Raw genomic sequence first — 22,877 nt, forward strand, 5'->3', positions numbered from 1 at the left:
TGTGGTTCCGATGTCTGGCTGTACCCCACCCCGCCCGGCCGGCAGGCATTGCACCCCATGCGGCGACGGCAGAAGCATGTGACGTATAGGGAGAAGAGCTGTAAGGGGCGGAGCAGAGCTAAAGGCACAAAACGGATCCTAGCTCTGTGCTAGGTCCTGCCTGTTGAACGTGGCCCCAAGAGGCCACCTCGTTCGTTAAGGCCGGCTGTGACTGACCAGCCAGCATGCTATAATGAGTCCAACAGACTCATTATTAGTACTGCTACTGCTAATACAACGGGCCCCTACTTTCATAACAGCACATTGCAGTGCTGAAAACTTGTAAAAAGTGTATGTCATACCGTTGCATACCGGCACACTTCAAGCACTGGTTACCCCTATATTTAAAACCAGCTCCAGATCCTTTCTAGCCGGGGACTTTCTGTGCTGATTCTTAAATTAAGGTAGAACCCTACACATTTTGTTCCCTGTAAATTTAAGAACCAGGACTGGCTGGCAAGTCCGGGGTTGGTTAGTCTTTTTTGGGGGGGAGGGGGGGACGGGACCTCACATCATTTTTTTTTTTTTATAACATTTAACCCTGTTTTACAAGTCTTAACACACAAACAGCAAGCACATATCTCACTGATATGTGCAGGCTGCTAGCTCGGGAGAGATTTGCAGAGAGAAAACACTGCAATCTCGAGTGAGTAATCTCCAGCAAAACGAGATACTCAGGAGAGATATCTCGTTCTGCTTCACCATCGGCAAACTCGTTTAGCCTCAAATCGCCTGTTGGTAAATTTTGAATTAAAAAAGTGATTAAATCACCCGAGTTTTGGCGAGTTCCAGCAAGATTAATCACTTTGCAAATCGGGTCCATCTCAAATCTTAGTAAATTTACCCCTTAATCTGTTAGATCAATATTTGTGATAGTTACAGTATATTTGCTAATTCTCAGACTTCACAAAGACCTGCAGCCTTTCAATGGATGGGGAAAAACACTTATCAGTATCTTCTAGTACTACACATATTGCACATTGTACACTTGTCCAGAAGCTGTTACATACTTTAATTGCTCGGACACATCCTTGATAGAGGTGAAAAGTTTACAAACATTCAGAAACCCCATACAAAGCATGCTTTACCCTGAGTGTACACACAATGTGTTGTTGTGTACAGGAACGTTGGTATTAGAGATGGCGAGGGTAAACCATGGGCAATCCTGGGTGCGTGTGTTATGGGAGTGTCGCGGGTGTGTCACTGAAAGGGGCTGCATTCTCAGATGCAGAGCCGCCGCCACAGGTGTCATGTACAGACGGAGACACTGTACATGCCATAGGAATAGTGCAAATGTCGATGGTGCACGTGGTGTTGCGCCAATGGTGGCATGTCAAGAATCACTGGTGGTGTTGCAGCGTGCAGAGATGCTGAAAGTGGGCATTTCAGTGCTTGCACATTCAGGTGCTAGTACATGAGGAGGAGGTTGAAAGTAGTATTTGCATATTATTGCCACCACGACGCTCTATTCATGTGCACCAGCATCTGCAACTGCATGGACTGCACAACTGAATCAGGCCTAGAGTGTGATACAGTTTCCATGTCAGTCCATCCCTTGGAATATACAAGTAAAAAATCCAATAATAAGTGATAGTGTTGCCAATAAAAAGATGCAAAGCACAAATCATTGCTGGTCAGCTGGTCCCAGCACTAACCCAGCCCACTGTATACCAAATGTACTGAACAAGCTATACAGGGAAGAGAGAAACAAAATGAGCGGTTAAAGGGCCCTGTCCAAATATGTGTCAGTATACTATACAGTATGTTTATTGTTGTATTGTAATAGTACTTATTTTTCATTATTAAATGGAACGATAGAATAAGTTACTATTTAAATACACATTAATAATAATGGTAATAGACAATCTCAACTGGTAATTACAATGATACTAGGAAACAATCTGATGACGTTTCTTTATACTCACATTTCTGTTTTCCAGAAAAGTCCCAATAAATGGCAGAGGCTTAGGACCGGGTATCCCATGTTTTATGAACACTCTGTAAGGTATCACAGCATAGCTGGAAAGAGCACAAAACCACTGAGCTATGTATGTAATGTTATATACTACTGTATGTATTATAATTCTACATCACTGTTTCATAATTAACAGAAAAGATGTGACATTATTATAGCTAGTATGTTACCAGTAAATGTATATCACTGTAATATGTTATATAAATTAAGCATAAAATGAAATATCAGTATCTGTAATTATTAGCAACTTCACATATTAGTTTAAAATTGCTTAGCTGTAATCACATCTAATATTTGTTTCTGTTGCATCTTGTCTCAGTTCAATGCTGCCCACACACTGTACAACTTTGATTTGCCAATTGACCAACCACAGGTCTATATGTCTTACCATATCTAATCAACAAAATTAGACATTTTGGGAAAGGTTAAACTTGATGGACTTGAGTCACTTTTCAACCTTACTAAGGTATGTAATTAATTATGTAACAAGTCATAGTGATTGGTTACATACAGAGCAAGACTATAGGGCCCATATTCAATTAGAGGCGAAAAGCCGCGTTCGGCGAAAAGATTTCGCTGATGTATGGTTTTCGCCTGTTTCCGAAGTATCGCCCTATTCAGTTCCAGGACGTTTTCGCCTAGGCGAAAACTTCATAGTCAAAAGCAGGTGAGAAAGTTCCTCCACCCAAAGGCAGGAGAAAAGTGCAAAATCCATATTTTGGGGTACAAATGTTTGGACTTGTTTCAGAACCCTTTGGACAGCCCCCCTAATGACTAATTAGGCAAAACAAATCTTAATTCACCCCAAAACAGACATGTAATTTTTGGGGCAAAAATGTAAAGTGTGAGACAGGTAGTTTGGGGTGATGTAAGGATGGGGCAGGTGTGTTTAGGATTGCAGGTGGCTGGAGCAGGTGTATTTAAAAAAAAATGTAATCTGCACTTTATAGACACAAAAATATACTAGTACCCATGTAAATGTACCCCCAATTTTACAACAGCAATTTTTCCCAAAAGAAATTGCTTTCAATCAATTTTCCAAACTTATGCAAATATGCATATATCAGCCCTTTGACTCAATTTAAATACCCTAATTACATTTATTAGGATTTTTAATACACTTCTATATTGATTCCCTGGGTCAGTTATGCTTGTTAGGGGGGTACAGACTGATTTCCCCAGAAACAACTGTCCCTTTCGCTAATTTCACTCTTCGCTGCATTCGCACATATGCGTTTTCGTCTGTTTTGCAATTGAATAGGGAGAAAAGCGGGTACGGGACGCGCGTTGTGAAAGCAGGAGAAAACGTCACTTCATAACAGGGGAATGAGGCAAAAACATTGCGCTTTTCGCCGATCACGGCTTTTCGCGGCTAATTGAATCCGGCCCAGAATGGAGTTTGAATAAGGGAAGAGTACAGCACCATTACCTTGCTTATGTTCACTAGAACTTAGTACTTCCATAGAGATGATTTATTGGGCATTCACAATGAAGGGATAATAAACCACAATCACATAGTCAACATTATCTGTATTGTTATATCCTGATTAAACCTTGGTACAATCCTGCCTATAAAGCTCTAAACAATCCTGCCTATAAACCTCTAAACATAGATGGCGCTGAGTAGCGCTATGACCAGTCGCGCACCCCAATAAATGCTCTCAGGCTTTGGCACTTGTGGTCCAACGCACAAAAGTTATTATTCAAAAAAAGTACAGATAGTTACACGCTGTGATCTAAAGACAATTAGCGCAAATAAATCATACAGACTCAAGGTACAGTTGTTATATGCGCACGCGCTCTGGCCCAGATACCGGCATCAGCATTAGAAACCTCCGACAACTGCACAGCAAGACGACTCCCGACTGGGGTCAGAGAGCGCACATATATACCCTTGCAGGGATTTGGAAATACAATAGATAAGTTTGGCATGATTCCGTTGGTTCTTCTTAAAGGTGTCTTGGTTACAGGATCCTTTATTGGACAATTTCAAATGGAGACAACGGCCTCCAACCGCCCTTTGTATCCTTTTTCCTGCTGCATGCAAATCTAAGCTGCTAACATTACAGAGTACATTTTTAATGTTTTAACTCTCTATAGTCCATAGTTTGCAGACGCAGGTTCCGATCTTCTCACAGATGGATCAGTACAACACCAGACACGGTCTGCTTACCATGTACTAAACCTTAGATATCAAATAACCTTTATTACACAACATTAATAATCACTGAATAAACCTTGAATATTACACTTCAATACTAGGGAACCTTTCATGTAATTTGTGTATGTGTAAAAGAATATTGCATAAAGTTGCTAATATGCGTGGTGTGTTTATTCGTAGAGTGAAACAGCGCAACTGTGCGTAATGTGCAGTGTTTATGCATGTGAGTCTATGTGTGTGTCTGTTTTATGCATGCAAGTCTATTTATGATGGATTTTATATATATTTTATCCCTTACTAACATATTTTTAAAACTATAATGCAAGGTGTTACAAGCAGCTAGGTTCACTTTCAAGCAGGGTGGGGACTCCCAGCTGATTGTCGTTGCCACTGCGTCTGGTAAGCAAAACCTCTGACCATTGTTAACTCAGACAAATTCAATTGTGCATATCAATGTCTGGGTTATATTTCAATTGCCACAGCCATACTTGTCTATATGCGGGGCTTCCCAATTTATATGTAAAATACTCACAGTATCCCGGTGTATTGTTTGTTTGTTTTTAATTACTTTTCTCAGACATGTATACAGAAGGTGTTTCTTGTTACTAACTAAACCCTGCATGAATATTGTGTTTGTCAGTGTGAGAGTGTTGTATATTATTCACTATTTAGTGTTGTGCGAATGTGTGGATACGTGCGCACACTGGGTGCATGCGCACGCGATGTTACATCGTGAATTGTACCAACATAAATCGGGCAGCGGACGACCAAATCGTCCGATAACAGTTGAATTGCGGTCGCATGCAATCATTCGACTTCAACAGTATGTATACTTAAGGATTACAGCCACCTGTGCAATTTAGAAAAGGTTCTTGCATTATAATTGCCTGCTACCAACTAACAAACTAACAGCGCTCGCTCTGAGTCAGGGCATTTTTTTTTTTATTTTGGAGCGGCCTCCTGGCCGCTCGCATAGCTGTGGGTGGCCACCCACAGCTATTGCGAGCGGCCAGGATGATGGTCGCGATGGTCAAGACCATCGGGCTTGCGATGTGACCCTTGTGGTAGGGTCTCGTGGCCGCAAGCCCCAGAGAGCTTCTGGCTCTAATAGAGCCGGAAGCTCTCCCACTGACATCACTGGTGATGTCAGTGGGGCCACCCACAAACGGCAGGCGTTCGCTTGGGAACGCCTCAGTTTGTGAAGCCACCCACCCGCCAGGCCTACAAAATGGGGAGAGCTGTCGATCAACATCGACAGCCGCCCCTTTTGTAGTGAGCCACGGAGCGAGTGCTTTTTGCGCTCGCTCCGGGGCTCACGCGTGCGCACTGGGCCACCATCAACCCGCTTGCGAGCAGATCTGAATCAGGCCCTGAATTCACATATTTGCTCCTCAAAAACTTTCAATAGATATTTATTTATTAACATTTACTTATACTGTATAAAGCCAGCAAATGCCATCCAAATTGTAGATTAAATAAATGTCAATTTATATCTAATTTGGTCTTGTGTAGCTGACTTACTTGTTTATTACCAAGTTTCATGGCAAAGATTTTCTATTGCTACTATGAGCTATCAAAAATAAGTTAGTATTGCTATTTACTAAGAAGATGTTGCCAAGGCAATAGTGATATGAGTGCCTAGTCACATGTGCGTGGAGTGAATGTTGCACATTTGAATTTGTTCACTTGGTGATTTTTAAATGCAGTTTGCATTTAACATTTATAAAATGTACATACAGTAAATGTGTCTGAATTGGAAATCATTGTTTCTGCTGCTGATGATATCAGATGAGTAGCATTCCATTGTCTTCCAGTAGCATTTTTTAGAATGCGACTTGTTGTATTATTATTGCATTGTATAAGGAGATATACAGTGACCACTATAATGATAAAAAATAATGCAATGAAAAGTCCAGTGGGAATAAGCACCCCTATGTGAGGGTTAGGGGGAGAGGTAGGCTTAGCATCACTTACCTAAATCCGCTGTCGGGATCTTCACCCCTGCCGGGCTTCCAGCATCGGGATTTGAACTGCCGCCCATGCGGCCGGCGGTAATACATCCTGATTCTGTCTGCACACTGTAATAATTAATATGGGCTTGTCATATATTAGGCCCCATATATATTCAACTTGGGCAATATTTTGAAAAATGGGGGTGCAGCCCTAAATCAACCAAATTAAACTATACCGTAAAGAGAAAAAAAGAGCTAGGGGTTGCATTGGATGGGCACACAGAGAGAATATAAATTATTCTAAAATTTTATGTTTAATTCAATTTATATTAAAATAGTCCCAATCTTTGGGAAGATACAGTGAAATATAGAGGTTAAAAACTAGACATACATGCAAAATATGTGCAGAAAGATAGAAATTATGTGAGTATTATTAAAAAGTGGGATCCACTAGTTAGTCTTGATTAATATTGGATACTGCCCTGTAGCACAATAAATCACAGATGAAGGTGGTATATATAAAGATCTAACTTAATACTACGATATAGACAGGATGATTGTCAACTGAAATGAGTAATACAATTCGCCAAATATTGGCTTGGGATGCCTGTCTACAAGAAAACAGAAGCTCGGCACACCTCCTCTATCATTGGATATGGTCCCGATCACATGATCGGGACTTGTGTACAGATTCTATCTGAATAGACTGCATCAGACGGGAGATCATGTGATCTCTGATGCAGCAATGACACACTAAGGCTCCTATTGGCTGATGATCGCATGCGACATGGAGCAACACTCCGATTGGCTTTTTGCCTTTTGTTAAATACCCTTCTGAGCTGGACAATCGGGTTCAGCCTTGACAAAGCTGTTTACACAGTGAAATGCGTGCGTTGGCGTTTCAGCGGGTCCACTGTGTGATCTGAAATATGATGTATATCAACCACCTGTACTAGTTTATTAAATGTACTGTATACTGACAATGAGGTGGCTCGAGCTGTGAGTTTCACAGCATAGTAAAATAAGACTGACATCGTGCAGCACTGTTAGTAACGAGTAGGATCCTGTTATATGGCGTGTGACTTATTAAACTAAGTGATAACAGCAAAACATGGCAATTCCACCATGTGGCAGCACATGAAGCTTTTTACATCCATTCCCTATTGAATATATGAACATTCCCTAATCAAATGTTATTAGTCTGAAGGGATACAATACACCTATGCTGTGATAATATATGGGGATATCTGAACCCTGAATGAATTTAATAATATTATCAGAAATCAAGCCACTAGGGATGAATGTAATACAGGGCTTGACAAATCTTTCTAAATTCCAGGAGCCAGGATGAAAGTGTAGGAGCCAGACTACCGCCTCCCCCAAAAAATAAATTACAGGACTGTGAGAAGCACAGCTCTGTGTGTTATGCAACTGTTATACACACTATACTAGACCACAAAATGCTCAGTTGAATGGATACAGTAAAATGAACAGCTCCCCTGCTCCACCCTCCAGTAATAACGGACCACATTTCACATAAAACAATGGTGCCAGAAAGTACAACAAACCCCCTCCTCTCATGGTCACACCACTATCCGTCTGAAGCCGCTCCACAATCCCTGTCCAAGCATAGACCCTATTACCGGAGAGCTCTATTCAGCTGGAGATAGGAGACAGTAGACAGTTGGGACGTACAGGAGGATCAGCGTAGACTGGGACAGATCAGAGGGATCAGAGCAGGCCAGGATGGAGAGGAGTCATCAGCGCAGGCCGGGCGGACACAGGCACAGCAGTCACCGCAGGCAACACTCAGCACATGCACTCCTGTGCATGATATGAACACCGCAATACTATAGGCACGAATATCCGCAGGAGCTGATGAGGATCTGCTTCCTCCCTCACTGCAAAAACTAGTAGCCAGGCAGCAAAATCTGGTAGCCATGGCGACCTGGCCCCCGGGGATTTGTCGAGCCCTGATGTAATATACACTTAAATTATTTATATATTTTTTGTCATCCACCTTTAAAGGTGCATACACACGTAATGATTTTGTAACCAACGATTTTCTGTCAGATTATCTGTCAGATTTTCCCTTGAAAAAGTGAACAACGATGAACGAAAAATGTTCCTTCCCTTTATGAAAATCGTTATGTTGGACAGTCTGAAATGGACGATGAACTACAAACGGGAACGTGCCTGAACGATTATCGTTCATTGTTATAACTCAGAAACGTAAGATTTTTTGAACGATAACGACGTCGTTAACGACAAATCGTTCAAAAAATCGTTACACGTGTATGCACCTTTAGTTGTAAGTATAAATATCTACTATCTCTGATGTGATATTAGGCAGCATGTACTAGAGACTGCCAGCAAACAGCAAATAGTAATATTGTTGCCATCTGCTACTAGAAACTATTCTTATGTTGCGTACACACGGACCGAATTTAATGGATGATATGATCGATAACGATATCGTTCATATCGTTAACGTTCAGATCGTTTATTTTATTGTGCCTTCCAACCCTCAAACGACCAGCGATGCGCGGGCATGTATGGACGATAACAATATCGTCCATCGGCTGCGAATGCAGGCCAACCTGGACGATATTGTCCAGGCTACATAGGGACCCACGATTGTTGATCGTGGGTCACTGGCCCATCATTGGTGGTGACCACCCTCTGTGGATTCCAAGTGCCAAATTTGTTGCCCAAGGCTCTTTAACCCTTGCACAACTACAGCTACTTATTCAAATGGTCTTTGTGCCCACTTTACCACCCTGTTTCATGCCAAAAAGCTTGAAATTTGTTGCCCAAAGCTCTTTAACCCTTGCACAAATACAGCTACTTATTCAAATATGTTAATTGGTGCCTGTACCCACTTTACCACCCTATTTCATGCCCAAAACCTTTTTCGGCAAGGTCAATTGCAAGTGGGTCATATGTGAGTGACCCCCCTCTGTGGATTCCAAGTGTCAAATTTGTTGCCCAAGGCTAGTTAACCCTTGCACAACTACAGCTACTTATTCAAATGTATAAAATCTGGTCCCTGTGCCCACCTTACCACCCTATTTCATGCCCAAAAGCTTTGTGGGCCAAGCAAAATCCAATTGAAATATGTGTAACAGATATCATATTTTCTTTATTCAATGTGAGCTTAGTGATTCTACTTGATAAAAATGTTTTAATATAACAAGTTCTGAATAAGAAGCTGGAAACTGAATAAGAAGCTGGAGTTCGAATAAGAAGTGAATAAGAAGCTAACTTCAGCCTAGTCTTCATCTGTGATTTATTGTGCTCAGGCCCGGCGACGGGGGGGGACTAGGGGCACAGCCGTACCGGGCCCTAAGATTCCAGGGGCCCACAGACAAACCTGCTCTCTACTGCTGCAGTGATGCAGGGTGCACCGCAGACATGTTCGGGCCCCACCACTGCATGGTCCATCACAGGCAAACGGGGCCCGAACATGCCTGCAGCGCACACAGAATCAGTCAGGGAAAGTCCGGGGATGAAGGCCGGGGTCCGCGGTAATGAGGGTTCCCGCAGTGGTACTGTGCCACTGACAGTAGTACTAAAAATTAGTCAGAATGACTCATTATAGCACACTGCTGTGGGCCATAGCACAGAATGAGGAGGCGGTCTGAACGCCCTCCTTCCCTCGCGTCTCCTCCCCTCTCGTCCTCTTACCTCTCACACTGCTGTACTGTTGCCGGGGGCCTGATGTCACACTATAGTGACCGGCGCAAAAGCCACTTCCTCGATGCAGCCATGGATGCGGGCTCTGGCTTTGTCCTGCTGTGTCGGCCATGATCTGCCTAGTCCTTAGTGCTATTCCTCCCCAAATAATACTCAGAGAACTACACACCTTTTTAAGTCACACCTATTAGAGGCAATAATTCAATTTTCTCTAGAAGAACAGTTGGTATAAGCCTTAAAATCAACTTGTTCCTGCCAACCCCCCCCCCCTGTACCTGTGCCAAAGAACCAGTGATGAGGGCCCCTAAAAAAAAAGTGTGTACAGGGCCCCATGATTTCTGTTGCTACAGGGCAGTATCCAATATTAATCTAACTAACTAGTGGATCCTGCTTTTTAATAATACTTACATAATTTCTATCTTTCTGCACATATTTTGGATGTATGTCTAGTTTTTAACCTCTATATTTCACTGTATCTTCCCAAAGATTGTGGACTATTTTAATCTAAATTGAATTAAAAATGTAATTTTGGAATATTTTATATTCTCTCTGTGCACCCATCCAATACAACCCCTAGCTCTTTTTTCTCTTTACGTTACGTTATAGCTTAATTTGATTTAGGGCTGCACCCCCTTTTTGAAATATTGCCCAATTTGAATATATATGGGGCCTAATATATGACAAGCCCATATTAATTATTACAGTGTGCAGCCGGAATCAGGATGTATTACCGCCAGCCGCATGGGCAGCGGTTCAAATCCCAACACTTGAAGCCCGGCAGGGGTGAAGATCCCGACAGCGGATTTAGGCAAGTAATGCTAACCCTACCCCCCCATAACCCTAACCTCCCCCCTAGTGCTTAACCCTAACCCCCCGCTAAGTGCCTAAACCTAAGTCTCCCGGGGGGCCTAACCGCCCCTCTCCCCCCCGTTGCTGTCCACGCCCAGCGCTCGGCTTACCTTCGCTCGGTATGCCGGGCGTCGGCCTCCCAGCGTAGGTCTAATGACAGGCGTCGGGATTTCGACGCCTGGCTTAGTACCCTGCCGGGATTTGACAGTTGGGAAGCCGGCGGTCGGCATTTTGACCGTCGGCTTCCTGACTACATCCCGTGCAGACAATACCTTTTCTCTTTCAATGATCAGGTTTAATCATTGACAATAAATAGGGTAAAGGACTTAAGTTTTCAAGTGTACATTATTATATGATTAATGAGAATATTACATTGTATATCAGTTGAGATAGCAGCTTTGATAAACAAAATAACAAACACTAAAAGATTAATTATGTATAATAGTAAAGGTTTTTATAAACAAAAGCTACTCTACATAGTTGTCAATTACTGTAACTTTATAGCAAAGTACAGTATCTTTATATTGTTTAGGTCAGTCTATGTTTTGCTTTACTACTTAAACATGCTTAAGGAGTGCCTCAATATGAAGCTGGCACTCCCAATGCCGAGCAAGCATATTCTGGCATATGGTGAGGAGAGGAAGACCATCGCGACCATCGGCGCTTGCGACGAGACCCTTGTGGTAGGGTCTCGTGGCCGCAAGCCCCAGAGAGCTTCCGGCTCTATTAGTGATGGTGATGTCAGTGGGGCCGCCACAATCAGGAGGCGTTCGCTTGGGAACGCATCCGTTTGCGAAGCCACCCCCCGCCACGCCTCCAAAACGGGGTGAGCTGTCGATCAACATCGACAGCCACCCCTTTTGTAGTGAGCCACGGAGCGAGAGAATTTTTCTCGCTCCGGGGCTTGCGCACGCGCAGAGCGCCTGCTGCATAAGCGCAGAGCCCACCATCGACCCGCTTGCGAGCGGGTCTGATTCAGGCCCACTGTGCTGAACCCCTTGGAAACCCCCCTAATGACTAACTAGGTTTACAATTAGCTTCATTAGTCCAATAATTACATGTCATTTTTGGGGGGTAAAAAAAAAAATTGTCCTCAAATTATCCCAAAATCAACTTTTTTGTTAGTTTAGGCACCCCAAATTTAATTACAATATTTTTTTAATTGAAGAATATTTGTTGTTTATAATTTTTTTTAGAATTTCTCAAGGTGCCCTCAAAGTACCCGAAATTTACCTTTTTTACTACTTTTTTTTTTTTTTCATTTCTCGTTTAATTCATTTGAGATTAAACAAAAAAAGTTTATTTTTTTATAATTTTCTTGCATTTTTTAAATAAAGCACAAATCATGAAATCAGCCATTTGACACCATTTCAAAACCTACAGTACCTTCCTAATGCCCACAAACAGCCCTCTATGCGGTCATGCTAACAAAATTATCCATTTTGGGGGATCCAGGATGGTCTCCCCACTTTTTCATGCACTCCTTTATCTCATTTGGCAGTCAATTCGCACCCATCCGCTGCGAGTAGTGCGAATAGACATTTTTAACAGGATTGGAGAATTCTCGGCAGCGCACATTGATGTGAAGTCTACGAGTTTCAAGAAACAAACTCGCTACTTGCAATTCGCACCTAATTGGATTGACCCCTAAGTGATCCCAGCCCCAGCCCAAGCACAGCACACAGCAGAATGAGCTGACTGTCACCGCAGATGACATATGACTATGTAAATACTGTGCTAAAGTGGAATTCTGCAGCAAAGCAAATATCACTGCTACTCATTACTGTTTACAACCTGTATAGAAACAATACAAAATCATACAATTTGCATAGTGCTTCTCCCCCTCCCCCAATTCACATAGTGCTTCCCCCCCTCTACAATTCACATAGTGCTTTTCCCCCCTCCCCCCATATCACATAGTGCTTCTCCCTCCCCCCATATCACATAGTGCTTCACCCTCCTCCCCCCATATCACATAGTGCTTCTCCCTCCTCCCCCCATATCACATAGTGCTTCTCCCTCCCCCCCATATCACATAGTGCTTCTCCCTCCTCCCCCCATATCACATAGTGCTTCTCCCTCCTCCCCCCATATCACATAGTGCTTCTCCCTCCTCCCCCCATATCACATAGTGCTTCTCCCCCCTCCCCCAGAGTCCTCCCAGGCAGGCTACACTTACCTGTAACAACGCTGGCAGGAAAGTGAAAGGCACCCTGGCCAGGGCTCAGGCTGTCTTCTGGCTCATCTTCGTCCTGTCCTGTCTAACAATGCTGTCGGGGACTGTACAGGCTGAGCCCTGAGGTGGGGGCGGGGCTACATGATGACTGCAGTAGTTCAACCTGGAGGAGTCATAAGGCAGCTCCCCCTCCCCACCCCAGTGCTCACTCCTGTTCAGTGTCCAGTCCCCGGCAGCAGACTGATGCTGATGCCGGCAGGCCAGGTGTTAGCTCAGTTGCTCCCAGACCTCAGCTCCTCTCAGAGTTCCCTCACTGCTCATGCTGACAGTGTGGGCGGGTGCGACGTGACATCAGTATGTCACGTGACTCTCACTTTGCAGCCGCCCACCGAGCAGTCAGAGTGCACTACAGGGGGCAGAGCTGCTCCTCGGCCAGACCACATAATTGTGCTGCGAGTAGTGCGAATAGGCATTTTTAATAGGATTGGAGAATTCTAGGCAGCGCGCATTGATGTGAAGTCTACGAGTTTCAAGAAACAAACTCGCTACTTGCAATTCGCACCTAATTGGATTGACCCCTAAGTGATCCCAGCCCCAGCCCAAGCACAGCACACAGCAGAATGAGCTGACTGTCACCGCAGATGACATATGACTATGTAAATACTGTGCTAAAGGGGAATTCTGGAGCAAAACTGAATTTGTGCAAAATATCACTGCTATTCATTACTGTTTACAACCTGTATAGAAACAACACAAAATCATACAATTCACATAGTTCTTCTCCCCCTCCCCAATTCACATAGTGCTTTCCCCCCCTCCCCCCATATCACATAGTCCTTCCCCTCCCCCCCCATATCACATAGTGCTTCTCCCTCCCACCATATCACATAGTGCTTCTCCCTCCCCCCTATATTACATAGTGCTTCTCCCTCCCCCCATATCACATAGTGCTTCTCCCTCCCCATCATATCACATAGTGCTTCTCCCTCCCCCCAATATTACATAGTGCTTCTCCCTCCCCCCATATCACATAGTGCTTCTCCCTCCCCATCATATCACATAGTGCTTCTCCCTCCCCCCATATCACTTAGTGCTTCTCCTCCCTCCCATATCACATAGTGCTTCTCCTCCCTCCCATATCACATAGTGCTTCTCCTCCCTCCCATATCACATAGGGCTCTATTTACTACAATCCGCATATTGAATGCGGATTGTAGTGTGATATTACCAAGTGAATTTGCATTGCGAATTCAGGCAATATCACAGGGATTTACTATAAATCCCTTGCAGGGACAGAGCTTGCGATAAAGCTCTGTCCCTGCGTCGCGGTATTTTCGGAAAAAAACAAGAGATATGGTAAGAACTTACCTTTGTTATCTCTGTTTCTACGAAGCCCATAGGGTCCACAGGGTGACCTTGGGGGTATAGCTGGATCCTGGATCCTCGGGCACCACAGAGTTAAAGCTTTCAGCTGCTCCCAGGATGCACTTGGGTCCAACCTCCCCTATACCCCGCCCCCGAGCCACAGGCACCTCAGTTGGTAAGCAGCCCAGGCCGGAGGAGGAGACGAAACAGAGAGAAGGAAGACTGGAACACACAAGAAACCATACTCACAGAAATGGGAGACGGAAAACCGGTGACCAGTCACACAGCCCATATGAAGCCAGGTGCGTCAGGGCGGGTGCCCTGTGGACCCTATGGACTTCGTAGAAACAGAGATAACAAAGGTAAGTTCTTACCATATCTCGTTTTCTACTTCAGGGTCCATAGGGGTCCACAGGGTGACCTTGGGGATGTCCCAAAGCAGTCCAACTAAGGGCGGGGACGCTCCTGTGCTGATAGGAGAACCCGGCGCCCAAAGGATGTATCCTGAGAGGCAAAGGTGTCAAACGCATAGAACCTCAAAAAGGTCTGAATGGAAGACCAGGTGGCCGCCTTACAGAGCTGAACAGCAGAGGCGCCACGTCTAGCAGCCCAAGAGGGACGCACAGACCGAGTGGAATGAGCCTTAACAGAGGCTGGAACAGGTAAACCCTCCTGCATATAAGCCTCAATAATAACAGAACGAAGCCAACGGGCTAGAGTCTGTTTGTTGGCAGGCCAACCCCTCTTGTGAAAACCAAAGAGGATAAACAAAGAATCCAACTTCCTCACAGAACTAGTCCGGTCCACATAAACCTGGAGTGCACGGACAACGTCTAAGGAAGTCTCCCCAGCCGAAAGATCAGGCGACTGAAAGGCTGGTACAACAATTTCCTGATTAATGTGGAACCTGGAAACCACCTTAGGCAGGAAATCAGGACGAGTGCGAAGCACCGCTCTGTCCTGATGAAAAATCAGAAAAGGGGGACGATAAGAAAGCGCCCCCAAATCTGAAACCCTCCTGGCAGAAGCAATTGCCAAGAGGAAAACAGTCTTAAAAGTTAGCCACTTGAGCTCCACTGACTCCAAGGGCTCAAAAGGCGGACCCTGTAAGGCCCGAAGAACCACCGCCAAATCCCACGGGGCCACAGGTGGCACAAAGGGAGGCTGGATTCTTAAAACTCCCTGGAAAAAGGTGTGTACGTCCGGCATAGCAGCGATCCTGCGCTGGAACCACACCGACAGAGCAGACACGTGCACCTTCAGTGAGGAAAGACGTAATCCTAAGTCGAAACCCGACTGAAGGAAAGCCAAAATACGCGAAACCCGGAACACCTGGGGATCATATTTTCTGGCCTCACACCACTGAAAGTAAGTGTGCCACACTCTGTGATAGATCCTCGCGGAAGCAGGCTTGCGCGCCCTCAGCATGATGGTAATAACGGAGCTAGAAAAGCCCCGAGACCTCAGGATGGCTGTCTCAAGAGCCACGCCGTCAAAGATAGTCGACCCAGATCCGGGTGAAGACAGGGCCCCTGAGACAACAGGTCCCGCCGTTGAGGTAGGAGGAACGGAGCGTCGATGGACAAGCTCCGCAGATCGGAGTACCACGGCCTTCTGGGCCACGCTGGGGCCACCAGGATCAGTGTGCCTCCGTCCTGTTTGAACTTGCGCAGGACCCGAGGCAGCAGAGATATCGGAGGGAACAAGTAAGCCAGTTGAAACAGCCATCTCACCGACAGCGCGTCTATCAGACTTGCGCCTGCGTCCCTTGTCCTTGACCCGTACATGGGCAGCCTGTGATTGTGACGAGACGCCATCAGGTCCAGCTCTGGCAGCCCCCACTTGTCCACGAGTAGTTGGAATACCTCTGGATGAAGCGACCATTCCCCGGGATGCACGTCGTAACGGCTGAGGAAGTCTGCCTCCCAATTGAGGACTCCTGGGATGAAAACTGCCGAGAGAGCTGGAAGATAGCGCTCCGCCCAAGCCAGGACGCGGGACACCTCCGACATCGCAGCTCGACTGCGAGTCCCTCCCTGGTGATTGATGTACGCCACCGTGGTGGCGTTGTCTGACTGCACCTGAACAGCCCTTCCGTGAAGAGCGGTGCCGGACGACTGCAGGGCTCTGTATACTGCCCTCAGTTCCAGGATGTTGATGGGAAGAATCGCTTCCTCCGCCGACCAAAGACCCTGAAGTGACAAGGAGCCTGTCACCGCCCCCCAACCCCGGAGACTGGCATCTGTCGTGAGCAGAACCCATTCCGGGATCCAAAAGGGGCGCCCTTCTAGGAGATGAGCTGTCTGCAGCCACCAGGCTAGAGACAGACGCACCTCCGAGGACAACACCAGCATCTGAGAGCGGATCCTGTGTGGCAATCCATTCCATACCGAAAGAATCAGCCCCTGCAGGGGCCTGGAATGGAACTGGGCAAACTCCACCATGTCGAATGCCGACACCATGGACCCCAAAACTCTCATCGCTGAGTGCACCGACACTCTGCCACTGCTCAGACAGCCGTGAATCCGCAGCTGTAAGGAGGAGACCTTCTCTGGAGTCAGAAAAATCCATTGCTGACGAGAGTCCAGCAGGGCCCCCAAATGAACCATCCGCTGTGATGGGATGAGGGAGGACTTCTTCCAGTTGATCAACCAGCCGTGCGCCTGTAGACAAGCGACCGTCAGGTGGAGATGCTGGATCAGTACCTCCGGGGAGCTTGCCAGCAAGAGGAGGTCATCTAGATACGGTAGCAACCGTATCCCCTGGCTCCGAAGGTGAGCCGCCATGACCGCCATCACCTTGGTAAATACCCTTGGTGCCGTGGATAGACCAAAGGGTAGAGCCCTGAATTGGTAGTGGTTGTGGAGAATAGCAAACCGCAGAAACTGTTGGTGCGATGTTGCTATAGGCACATGGAGGTAGGCGTCCTGGATATCCAGGGAGACCATATAATCCCCCGGTTCCATCGCCAGAATGATGGAACGCAAAGTTTCCATCCTGAATTTGGGAACCCTGAGAAACCTGTTCAGGGACTTCAAATGGAGTATGGGGCGATGAGAGCCATTGGGTTTCTGCACCAGAAACAGCGTAGAGTAATACCCCATCCCACGTTGAGACTGTGGTACGGGTATAATGACCCCCGCCGTCAGCAAGGCCTCTATGGCTTCCTGAACCTGCAAGGCCTTGGTTTTGTCCTGAGAAGGACTTGTGCAAAAAAACTGGCAAGGCGGCCTGTGCCGAAAAGACAGTGTGTACCCCTGGGAGACCACTTCTCGCACCCAGGCATCCGTGGTGGTATTGTGCCAGCACTGGGCGAATTGAAGAAGTCGGCCTCCCACTCTGGGGTCCCCCAGAGGGAGGCCCGTCCCATCACGCAGAAGGCTTATTTTCTGGCTTGGAAGAAGGGCGCCTAGCACTCCAGGCTTGCTTCTTTGGCTTTGAGGCGGTCTTGGGTGCGGACTGCCTCGGGAAGGACTGACCCTTTGCCCTGCCCTGAACCCGAAAAGGAACGAAAGGCCGAGCTCCGGACCTTAGCAGGTGTAGTAGCTGAAGGGAGGAAGGCTGACTTGGATTTCGCCAGGGTATCTACTATTTTGTCCAGGTCCGGACCAAATAGTAATTCTCCATTAATAGGTAAGGCCTCCAAGCCTTTCTTTGAATCCGCGTCTGCTCTCCAAGACCGCAACCACAAGGATCTACGAGCAGACACTGCTGCCGCCGAAACCCTAGAGGTCAACAGGCTAGCATCCAAAGATGCTTCTCCAATGTAGGAGGCGGCATCTCTCATCTGTCCTAACAACGCCCTCTGGACGTCCGGAGCTTCATCCGTAAACGCGTCCTCCAAGGCGTTGGCCCACCCCTCAATGGCCTTGGCCACCCAGGAGATAGCCATTGACGGCCGGGCTACCGCCCCTGAGAGAGAATAAATAGACTTTAAACAAGTCTCCACCTTCCTGTCCGTAGGATCCTTCAGCGAGGATATAGACGGCAATGGCAAAGTAGCACTCCTGATGAGGCGTGTTACATGGGAATCGACTGCAGGCGGAGTTTCCCATTTCTTACAATGCGCCTCCGGGAATGGATAATTGGACGCCAAGCGTTTCTGTGGCAGGAAACGCTTACTGGGTGTCTGCCAGGCCACTAGCCATGTGATCAGTCAACTGATCAGACAAGGGGAACACTGCAGAAGTAACCTTAGCTCTTTTAAAACTAGGATACCTCGACTTGGGAGCGGGTGCCTCATCCTCAATCAGAAGAATGGCCCGCACCGCCTTAACCAAAGCCCGCACATTGATGGAAGACTTACTGTCTACCTCCTGGACTGAGGCATCTGAGGCTGAGTCATCCTGCACCTCACCATCGTCCGAGGACCCCTCAGAATCCGGAAGATGCGCAGCCTGCGCCATGACTGAGCGTTTAGACGCCCTGGAGGGCACGTCACTGCGCAACATCGACTGAAAGGCCGAAGATGTTGCCGCCAAATCTTGGACAGTGTGGGAAAGCGCATCCACCCAGGGTGGAGGAGTTGCCACAGGAGCCTGAAACGGCACCACAGCCTGCTGTGCCAGAGGGGTGGACTGAATATACATTGGCAACCCTGCATAGGGACCAACAGGCTGAGACCCCGGGGGAGTCTGCAATAATTGTGGGACACCCGGGAAATGGGGGATGGCAGGCTGGGGCAACGCCCTAGTAGGGGTGGCAGTCGGGACCGACAGACGGTCCGCGATGGACACCAGCACCTGGGTAAACATCGCCCACGGTGGCTCCTGCGACATGGGAGGTTTAGACATACCAGGGAGCGCCTGGCACTGTCCGCACAGGCCGTCCTGTGACAAATCCTCCCTATCAACTCCTGCAGAACAGCGCCTGCAGGAGAACAATACCGGAGCCCCGGAGTGCTCAATCTCCTCCTCGGACATGACGTTGGAAGAAAACGTGCGCACTCACCCGTGTGCTGGACAACAGCCCACAATATGGCACCGTGTAGCACACAACTGTATGTGACGGACCTCACAAATACGTGATTTATATAGGTGAGGTCTGTAGAAACACCCTTCCCCCGCACACCTGTAGGGCTTGTAGGAGAAGGAAAGGGATAGGTATAGGCTGACAGTAAGTAGAAAAAAGACACAGACAGGCAGCACTAGCAACAGTCACATACCATGCAGGAAGATATACTCACTGCACCTTTCCACTACAATCAACCTGCCCAGATTCAGTGTCTGGGAGGGCTATAGTGCTGTGTACACTGTCCTTCTGCAGGGGAGAGGTACACAGGGGGACCGGTCCGCGTGCTCCCTGAGAGTATTCACACTGCCACAGAGAAAATGGCCGCTGGAGACCTCAGAGGAGGAGTGGCCGTGTAGCTGCAGCTCAGCGACGCCAGACTACGAGCTGAAAGGCGCGCTGAGCTGAGGGGAGGAGCCGCTAGACAGGGAAGGCTTCCTCCCCTGGCTAGCATATTAACCCCAGGGCTTGGCGGCATCCCGCTTGCCGCTTAATTTACCCTGGTGGTCTAGTGGTCTGGCGGGGTATGCCACCGCTAGCGCCCCCGGTCTGTCCCCTAGAACCGGGGGCATGGGACTGCATTTGAAAGGAACCCGCGCACCGCCGCTAATCAGCGGTGCGCGGCTTACCTGATCTCCCCGGCGTCTTCCGGCAGCAGTCCCGGGGGAAACCAGAGTCCGGCTAGTACAGACTCTGGCTTCCCCCGCCGCGATCCCCAGTTCAGTGCTGGCGTCGCGGCGCCAGCAGGGAGAAGGAGCGGCAGCGTGGGCGTCTGTACAGACAGCCCAGCGCTGCCGCTCTGTAGAAAAACTGTAGTAAAAAATAAATAAATAAATTTAACTAAGTTAAATAAAAAATTAAAAGCTTTAGGGGGCTGCTCCAGCAGCCCACCCCGCAGGGTGACCCGACTGCGGCCGGGCACCATCTAAAACTGAGGTGCCTGTGGCTCGGGGGCGGGGTATAGGGGAGGTTGGACCCAAGTGCATCCTGGGAGCAGCTGAAAGCTTTAACTCCGTGGTGCCCGAGGATCCAGGATCCAGCTATACCCCCAAGGTCACCCTGTGGACCCCTATGGACCCTGAAGTAGAAATACCGCGACTAAGAGCCCGCGCATGCGCCGACCCACCGCCGCTGCTGCCCCCCCACTGGCGCTAAGCCCCGCCCCCGTGATCGCGGACCCCCATGACCCCCCCTCCCCCCCCACCCTTCATTACACTTACCTGCATCCTCCTGGCCTCCGGTGATCTTCTCCGGGCTTCCCGATCTGGTAATCTCCCATACTGCACTGGGGCCCGATCACCTGATGACCGGGCAGCAGTGCACTGTGGGAGACCAGCTAACCGGAGAGGAGCCATCACCGGACGCCCGATCACCGGTCCCTGGAGTCAGGTAAGTAAAAAAAAAATGTTTCATTTTTTTTCACAGCTATCAGCTTTCGGTCTATTTAGAACACATAGCTGATTACTGGTACCGGCTCCCGGCTCTGCTCTCCCCGTTAGAGCAGAGTGGGAGCCCGGTAACCGGGGGAGACCCTGGATAACGCTACCTCCAGGTGGCGTTATTATCACAGGGCTTCCCCTGGTATTTTTTTACAATTTATTTTTAGTAACTATGGTCGGATCACATTTCCAATTACAATTATGGGAAATGTGATCCGCTTTACTAAAAATAAGTGATACTTAGGGGTTGGAGTAGAATTTTACTAATTCTACTCCAATTGCCCTATAGTAACTACAGGTGAAACTAAAATAATGTGAAAAGGGTGTGAAAACTCCCCCCTCCCCCATATCACATAGTGCTTCCCCTCCCCCCCATATCACATAGTGCTTCTCCCTCCCCCCATATCACATAGTGCTTCTCCTCCCCCCATATCACATAGTGCTTCTCCCTCCCCCATATCACATAGTGCTTCTCCTCCCCCCCATATCACATAGTGCTTCTCCCTCCCCCCATATCACATAGTGCTTCTCCTCCCCCCATATCACATAGTGCTTCTCCCTCCCCCATATCACATAGTGCTTCTCCTCCCCCCCATATCACATAGTGCTTCTCCCTCCCCCCATATCACATAGTGCTTCTCCCTCCCCCCATATCACATAGTGCTTCTCCTCACCCCCATATCACATAGTGCTTCTCCCTCCCCCCCATATCACATAGTGCTTCTCCTCCCCCCCCATATCACATAGTGCTTCTCCTCCCCCCCCCATATCACATAGTGCTTCTCCTCACCCCCATATCACATAGTGCTTCTCCCCCCTCCCCCAGAGTCCTCCCAGGCAGGCTACACTTACCTGTAACAACGCTGGCAGGAAAGTGAAAGGCACCCTGGCCAGGGCTCAGGCTGTCTTCTGGCTCATCTTCGTCCTGTCCTGTCTAACAATGCTGTCGGGGACTGTACAGGCTGAGCCCTGAGGTGGGTGCGACGTCACATCAGTATGTCACGTGACTCTCACTTTGCAGCCACCCACCGAGCAGTCAGAGTGCACTACAGGGGGCGGAGCTGCTCCTCGGCCAGACCACATAATTGTGATGAGGTAATTAAAGAAAAAAAAAATGCGCTGCGAGTAGTGCGAATAGGCATTTTTAATAGGATTGGAGAATTCTCAGCAGCGCGCATTGATGTGAAGTCTACGAGTTTCAAGAAACAAACTCGCTACTTGCAATTCGCACCTAATTGGATTGACCCCTAAGTGATCCCAGCCCCAGCCCAAGCACAGCACACAGCAGAATGAGCTGACTGTCACCTCAGATGACCTAGGACTATGTAAATACTGTGCTAAAGTGGAATTCTGCAGCAAAGCAAATATCACTGCTACTCATTACTGTTTACAACCTGTATAGAAACAATACAAAATCATACAATTTACATAGTGCTTCTCCCCCTCCCCCAATTCACATAGTGCTTCTCCCCCTCCCCAATTCACATAGTGCTTTTCCCCCCTCCCCCTATATCACATAGTGCTTCTCCCTCCCCCCATATCACATAGTGCTTCTCCCTCCCTCCATATCACATAGTCCTGTGCACCCCCGGACCACCCCGTAGTTTCGCACATCAGTGATACACAGTACAGAAGCCAGACATGTGCAATAGTGGATTATCAACCCAGATGCACTTACTAAGTGATTAGTGCTAGTAGCAGGACTAGCAGAATCCATGTTTCCTTAGAGAAATCCGGGAGGAAATACATATTTTAGCTTCCTTGGTGGCTGTCGTCTCTCTCTCTAATATACCAGGTCTGTCCCTTCTTCTCCTCTTCCTGCACTCCTAGGCCTCTGGCTTCTCACAATGCAGCTATAAGTATATTGCTACCTTCCCACTAGTGACGTGTTCTGTGGGTGGGACCTAGAGACAAGTTCAGGGCGGAGGCCAGAAGCATGTATCATTGTGTGTGGAGCAGTTACTTATCTCTCTGTCCTGCTACACATCACACAGGCAATATTCACTTGTACTGTACAGGAGATTGTGCTTACTTTTTGTTAATACTTATTTTTATCATGTGTAACATTATCTAGAATGGTCAGCTTATCATGGACAATGTAGGATATATGTATTATAAACTCTCTGAGTATGATCTCATCCTATTGTTTCATGCGTGTGCAGTTGCTAATCTGTTGTAGATGTTATAATGCTCTGTATGTATTACTTAAGCAGGG

The 22,877-nt window shown here is 47.5% G+C and overlaps 1 protein-coding gene across 2 annotated transcripts in view; it reads right to left on the reverse strand.

Moving 5' to 3' along the window:
* LOC148506303 (cytochrome P450 3A12-like) overlaps nt 1–22,576 on the reverse strand; it is a 49,670-nt gene extending 27,094 nt beyond the window's left edge. The window contains exons 1-2 of one of the 2 annotated variants that reach the window (XM_088446967.1): nt 22,341–22,576; nt 1,965–2,058 (exon numbers count right to left, since the gene is read on the reverse strand). In XM_088446967.1, the coding sequence (XP_088303093.1) occupies nt 1,965–2,058; nt 22,341–22,411 (165 nt within the window). In that variant the 5' untranslated portion in view covers nt 22,412–22,576. The remainder of the gene's footprint in view (nt 1–1,964; nt 2,059–22,340) is intronic. The other variant, XM_088446968.1, reaches the window with a different exon arrangement.
* Between the last annotated feature and the right edge of the window lie 301 nt (nt 22,577–22,877).

Source organism: Taudactylus pleione, unplaced genomic scaffold (genome assembly GCF_031769625.1).
Source record: "Taudactylus pleione unplaced genomic scaffold, aTauple2 ptg000408l, whole genome shotgun sequence".
In the NCBI taxonomy this organism is placed as follows: Eukaryota; Metazoa; Chordata; class Amphibia; order Anura; family Myobatrachidae; genus Taudactylus; species Taudactylus pleione.